General features: G+C 36.2%; 2 protein-coding genes across 2 annotated transcripts in view; both read right to left on the bottom strand.

The window, feature by feature from the left end:
- pank1b (pantothenate kinase 1b) overlaps positions 1–246 on the bottom strand; it is a 15,020-nt gene extending 14,774 nt beyond the window's left edge. Inside the window, exon 1 of the mRNA XM_056469290.1 lies at positions 1–246. This exon is cut by the window's left edge and continues 252 nt beyond it. Coding sequence (XP_056325265.1) covers positions 1–7 — 7 coding nt within the window. The 5' untranslated portion in view covers positions 8–246.
- Positions 247–1,783: 1,537 nt separating this feature from the next.
- Positions 1,784–3,854, bottom strand: LOC130238367 (procathepsin L-like). Its single transcript, XM_056469365.1, has 7 exons — positions 3,732–3,854; positions 3,490–3,612; positions 3,006–3,158; positions 2,590–2,814; positions 2,225–2,393; positions 1,969–2,086; positions 1,784–1,883 (listed from the first exon to the last, which is right to left on the bottom strand). The coding sequence occupies exons 1-7, from the start codon at positions 3,852–3,854 to the stop codon at positions 1,784–1,786; spliced, it is 1,011 nt and encodes a 336-aa protein (XP_056325340.1).
- Positions 3,855–6,583: the final 2,729 nt, after the last annotated feature.

Genomic DNA, 6,583 nt, shown 5'->3' with positions numbered 1-6,583 from the left:
TTTCCATTATTTCACGCAGCAAATGTGAACACTCAGAAGACAGACAGAGTAACGACTCGACGATGCGAAGGCGGTTTAAAATGTAGTATTGTTTGTCAGAATTCTATATATATGCTGATGTGTTGCGAAGAGGAGAAGACAATAGAGAGGTCTTCAACATCTTATTCGAGGTCACTGTCGGTCATTTCTTCTTTACACGCTGTAAGGCTGTTTCCGTGTCAAACAGCCGGTATGCGACGTCACTAAGGAAAATGCCTCCACTTCCTCTGCTGAAACGTCATGTTTCAGAGCCGCCTACTTACATACAAGCCACAGCTCATTATGACTGTATTTTACGTGTATCTAAAAGCTGACAACACTCTTGAGTTTCATAGACACGTGTAATAAATAGTGTAAATTATAGACCACCTGGTTATACAGTATTTTTGACATGCCACTTTATATTCGTTTATTGATTCTTTTGTAGTACATGAATTGATTTATTACCTTATTATTAATCATTCGCTCATTTGCTTTTCGGATTAGTCCCTTTATCAATCAAGGGTCGTCACAGCGGAATGAACCGCTAACATATACAGCATGTGTTTTACGCAGTGGATGCCCTTCCAGCCACAACACAGCACTGGGAAATTATTAATCATTATTATTATTATTAATAATATTTATTGATTAACTTTGTTCCTTGCTGTTAAACCATGTGCAAAAAGTGCACAAATGATATGTACACAAGTACGTATTCTACACCCTTAAATAGCCCATGTGAAGAGATGAAGATATGGAAGCAAGGTTTACATGGACATCATTGTCAGCCCGCATCAAGAAACTTAGTTTACCAATACCTTGGATCAAACAAGAAAGGAAAATTAGTTACTGATCAATACTAAGCAAAATTATTTTGTCAATTTCATGCTTACATTTCTATACATAAAAATGTGTTTTTTAAATGTTTTAAACAATTTTATGCGCCCTATGCATTCAGATTTTTATGGTTCCTCGTCTAAGCTATTATTAACTCATTTAACTAACATCTAAATCCAGTAAGTACATTTCTCTAAACTGCACAAAGTGGAAGCAATTGAACAGCTAGCCAGAGTGATAGCAGCACATTATTTATAACAGTTATAATATAACATTTATAATATAACATTTTAAGTTGTTCAACCATTCACTTGTACCTTTAACTGTCGATCAGTTAAGAGTTGTACCACTTTTAATTTAATAAAAATATCATAATTGAAAAAAATATATTGAGATGAAGAGGTCCTAGTGTGTTTTGGGCAACTGGAGAAGGACTTTGAATGGAAATGGCAGTTTCCACATTGCCTTGCACTTGATGGAATACATATCCATATCCAGCCTCCAAAAAGGTAACATTCTTTTCCACACGTTTCCATGTGCTATGATGGCTGCAGTAGATGCAAACTACAAGTTCATCTATAAGCAAGTGTTGGTGTTTCAGAGACTGGACTGTTTGGACACACTGACCAGCAAAAACTGGGTCTACTTGAGATTCCTTCACCCGAACCTTTGCCAAATTTAGACAGGTGATGCCCTACATGTTTGTATAGAAGACACTTGCTACAAATATATTTGCGGTTTTCCAAACTAAAATTATGAGACTTTATTAAACTAAAGAAAAAGAACAGGTTTTCCTAAAAACTACTACATATCATAGCCCTAACTGCAGTACAATTTGATGAAATAGAAAAATGTAAAATACATTAAAAATAAAGAGAAACCATAAACTTGTCTTTTTCACAATGCAGAGAAGGCTCAAGTGGCCTTACATTAGGGGATAGCTGGCCGATGTTGCAATGCCACAGTGATTGTTTTTGTCTTTAGCCATGTAGATGTAGCCTCCGTCACCCCATTTGTCCGTCCAGCTAAAAAAAGTTGAAAGAAATAATAGAATATGAAAACATGCAATCAAGCTTGTGTCCGCAAAACTAAAGATTTTTGGCATCATACCTGTTCTTCACAATCCAGTATCTATTCCCAGCAACATTAGCACCCTGATAACCATAGCCAACCACCAAGACTCCATGATCAAGTTGACTACTGCTGCACGTCGGCTCAAAATAGATGCCTAAAGTTCAGAATATTAGAAAGGAGGCAGAGGGCAGAGTAAATTCAGGCAGAGTAAGTTAAGTTTGTAAAAGTTGCATAAACAACCATTTTAGCAAATATCCAGTTAAACTAGAGTTGAGGGATATCAGACACCTACCAGACTGATAGAACTGTATGGATTGATGTCCTGCATCAATAGCAACAGATACAGGACCCACAGCAGCAACAGCATTCATCAAAGCAAGCTCATTACCACTGGGAATGTCCACAAATCCAGTGTCTTTAGCGACATTAAAACGGGGGTCATACCGGCATGGCAGATCATCCTACAAGAGCAAAGTTAAAATAAGAAAAAAATGCTACATTGGAGTCTCAAAATACTAAGTGACATTCATTCAAAGAGATTAAGAAAACCAAAATCAAATTATTTTACAATTTGCAAATACAGCAGTTAAATCCCATGTCTTCAAAAGAAAACGTTTTTTTTTTTTTGCTTAGAAACTGTCACAATATGATTCTTACCCTTGCAAGATAAGGGTATGACTGCTCAGAATCCAGCCCTTTGTTCTCTTTAACATACAGGAAGGCCTGGTCCATGAGGCCTCCGTTACAGCCTTGATTGCCCTGTGGTCTGGAACAGTCCACCAAGTTTTGCTCACTCAGAGAAACCAGCCTTCCAGTTTTACGGAAGAGCTGACCCTCCAAGGCACCAGTTGAACTGAAAGACCAGCAAGATCCACATTGTTTCTAAAAATCACAAGACAGAAGAGTCACCAAACAGTAAAGCTACAGATACACATACTGAAATTTAAAAGCCATTTATATTTTAGCACAAACTGGGTTTACCTGTTCAACTGGAAATAGATTAATTGTAAAATATGCAACTACTACCGAATTTAGCGTAAAACATTAGCAGTTTTCAGTTACTTTAAACTCACCTGGTCTTTGACAGGAGTAACATAGCCCCTCTGCCTCCAGTCAATCAGTTGAGGGGCTGCAAAAAAGCTGGGATCCATGAACAATGCGCCCTTTGACTTCCGGTTGGGGTCATGCTTATAACCATTCATTGCGTGTCTGAACTCCTCATTTGTCTAAAAGGGAATGTTGTGAAAAGTTTTAATAAAACAGCCTTACAAATAGTACTTTAAAAGGTATCGATAGCACCTCAGATTGAGAATTAAAGTCATTTTGCTGAAGATTCGTTAAAACACGCAGGGCTTAAATCTCCAATCCAGGATGTTGTTGACTGTAATTTAATCATTTAATAAAGAAACAACAGCATTCTGATCTAATTCACACTAATAAATCATCCGTGCATTTTGATTGTTTTTTTTATCTTTTTGACAATTTGGAATGTACAAATATAGATAGGAATATAGATAGGAGAAATAAATGACTTGACAGTAATACTAAACTGCTCACCATGTCACCAAATTGATTCATTCCCAGTTTAAATGTGTGGTTTCCCATGGAGTACTCAAAGTTGTGTTGCTCAATTTTTCTTAAGTTTTCCTCCCAAATCATTCTCCTCCCAACCTCTACGTCCTGGAGAAGAAAGCAGATATGTCAGCCATTGCAAAGCCCAAGTTCATTACAAACACATAAACATGCGTTGCTTCTTTCATGTTAAGCTGATATATGGCTACAAACTATAGTCTTCTCACCTCATGATAGCTTTTTCCATGCTGGCTCTTCCAGGAGTTCCAATGGTCATCTAAATGAATGTCTATAGTTGGAGCAGCAAACACTGCACTTATGCACAGCGTGACGAGCAAAGCAAACATCATCCTGCCTGAAAAACAACATTAATAAAAAATATGCAATGTAAAGAAAAGATTTACAAACATTAACAAAACACTTTAAAAAAAAAACCCAGCACAAGCAGTCCACTATACTGTAAGTGGAGCTAAATGTCACATTAATATGATGCAAGCAATGTCTTTTATGAAAGAGGAGAAAAAAGAAAGATTTACACTTACCTTTCACAAGCAAACCAAATTATTGACTTTGATAGCTTACAACTGAGGGTGTTTTAAAGCCTGTCAGAACATAGAGGCGGTCTTTCATTGGCTGACTGTGATGATGAGACAAGTATTTACAGCCAATCAGATCTAGCAAGAACTTCATCTTGTCATGTGATCCAGTGTCACAAGATGGAGTATTCATCGATGGACAATGGCGATTCTTTATATTATTAGTCTACTGTAACAAGATTAAGGTAATCAAAAATGTTTTGTTATTTCCACAGTTTATAAAATCAACATTTACAATACACAAGTGGAAAGCTTAATAAAATATGCTACACTTGATTGGATGATGTAGAGATTTTTTGGGGGGGGTTGTTACATTCTGTTTGTTAGGTTTGTTGTAATCATTGTTTGTGCTCGTCACATAAGGGTGTGTTTGACAAATCCCACATGCTTAGACAGAAAATAATCCAAGAGAAAACACAAAGTCCATTTAAAAAACTAAGCATTTTTAAATGGCATCAGTGGCTTCTGTTTTGTACTCACACTAAATGCTAACTACATTTATTCTAATTACTAATTATTATTAATAATTTAGACTGACTAAAATTAGCAGACACGATACTTCCAGTACTAATATGTTCTTTATATATTCTTTTCTGGCTCTAGGAGAGAGAACATCTTTGCACATTTAATAATGTGTGTTTGCCCTACAGTGATAATTGTTTAATTACCATTTTATCTTTTATTCATCTTACTTTATTTAAACATAAAGTAGTAAATAAATAAAAGTAACAAGCTGGTTACTCACTCACTTACTAAACATTTTAAAGCAAAATCAGACATAAACACAAAATAATTATTAGAAGTTATTAGATGTTATCATTATACTTTCAGGCTAATATGAGTGTTCAAGGTCAGATGATAGTTGATGATTACAGTATTTTCCTTGGTAAACTTAAAATTTCACAGATTGTTCTTATTTTAAATCATATTTCTAACACAATCTCATTTTCTTAATTATAAACTGGTATTTCAGATTATTTTCCCTAAGCAGTTTATCATCCCCATTAACTTTTTCAACATAGGCTCATTCTGAAAACGTAGCTCTATACGTTCTGGAGACCGCAAATTATGTTGCCAGAAGTATGTATGGCTGTATTTAGTTTTTAAAGCGAATGCTATGGGGCGGTATGACACTGATCCTTCTCGTGCTTACCGGCTAACCGCTTACCTCCATACGGACAGCTTACCGGCTGTTACCAGTCTGTCCTGTTAGCTCGCCATGTACGTCGGTGAACTTGAGATGCAGGTTCAGTCAGATGAGTAATGGTTCCAGAAAGTGGGTAAGACAAAAACAGAATCCAAAAAATTAAATAAACAAGTAAATATCAAGGTGAGAATGAGATAAAATCTGAAAATGTGGTAAAAATTAGGTGAATGCTTTTCTTTTTCTGGATTGCTTTTAAAACTGTCGGTTGGGTTTAGGGAAGTGTTTGGGCATGTCAGTCGATCGGACAGTCAGTCAAACAGTCAGTAGACAGTGACCTCTGGTGGATTTACGTGAGAAACGCCGGTGTACGAATGGCACCCGCGAAAGAAATTTGAGATCTCAAAAAGTGTACACAGCGGCCTCTGGTGGATTCGTGAAAACAAAAACTGCAAAAAACATAGCTCCTAGGACGTATTTGGCGGTCTCCAGAAATGTATATGGAGGTACATAATCAGAATGAGCCTGGCTTGAACTTTTTTCATCATTGCATAATCTTTTCTGACGTTAAAGTTTATTTTAAGTAAAATAAACAGTACTAAAACTGACAAAATGAAAATATACATGTATAAAAATATACATGTGTATATATACAGCATATAGAGTGAACTAATATTCCATTTAAAAAATGTTTAAATTAAGTTAGAAGGTGCATCAACATAAAAGTTTTTTTTCTGATATTTTCAGCTATATTCTCTGCACCTATTTAGTCAGTACATGACCACAGACACCCACATCTCCAAGGGTACACAGTATTCACAGTGAACCCCTGGAGACTCATCACACCCTCCATCACCCAACACAAATGCTGTCCGGGAAATGCGTAAGTTTTCTTTAAATTTGGTTTGCAAGATTAAATTCCATTAAAACGACTCTCCCACTAGCCCTTACTTCATACTCATTCCTCAGAATGGTACATATTTGATTACTGAGCTCAGACATTACACTGATTGCAGAAAGAATAAGTTTTTGCCTTTAACCACAAAGAATAACAAGTTATTAAACTTTTTTTTTATCAGGGTCCTAGTCTCGTCTTTTTTATGTCTGGACAGTCAGTATTGTCTTTGCTTAATGTGTCTTGGTTTGTTTTGTGCCTGAGCACATGGCTTTGTCTTTGTTTGTGTTGGCCATGTGCTCCCTGCCTCCGTGTGTATTGTTATCACACCCTCTTGCAGAATGACAGAATTTTGCAAGCACAAACTCTAGAGTGACTATGGTTCTATCCTCATTTACTCTACTGTTTACTTGACACCTATCCTTTGTTTGCAAACATCTAATC

This window comes from Danio aesculapii, chromosome 12, assembly GCF_903798145.1.
Source record: "Danio aesculapii chromosome 12, fDanAes4.1, whole genome shotgun sequence".
Classification (NCBI taxonomy): Eukaryota; Metazoa; Chordata; class Actinopteri; order Cypriniformes; family Danionidae; genus Danio; species Danio aesculapii.
The sequence above is the reverse complement of the archived record's forward strand: the minus strand, read 5'-3'. Positions and strand labels throughout refer to the sequence as shown.

Bases quoted from the DNA above. Each gene is read 5' to 3' on its own strand.
- LOC130238367 (XM_056469365.1), bottom strand. From the start codon at position 3,854: ATGATGTTTGCTTTGCTCGTCACGCTGTGCATAAGTGCAGTGTTTGCT. The intron at 2,815-3,005 runs GTGAGTTTAAAG...TGTGATTTTTAG, and splicing joins TTACTCCTGTCAAAGACCAG to AAACAATGTGGATCTTGCTG. The intron at 2,087-2,224 runs GTAGGTGTCTGA...TCTGAACTTTAG, and splicing joins CATACAGTTCTATCAGTCTG to GCATCTATTTTGAGCCGACG.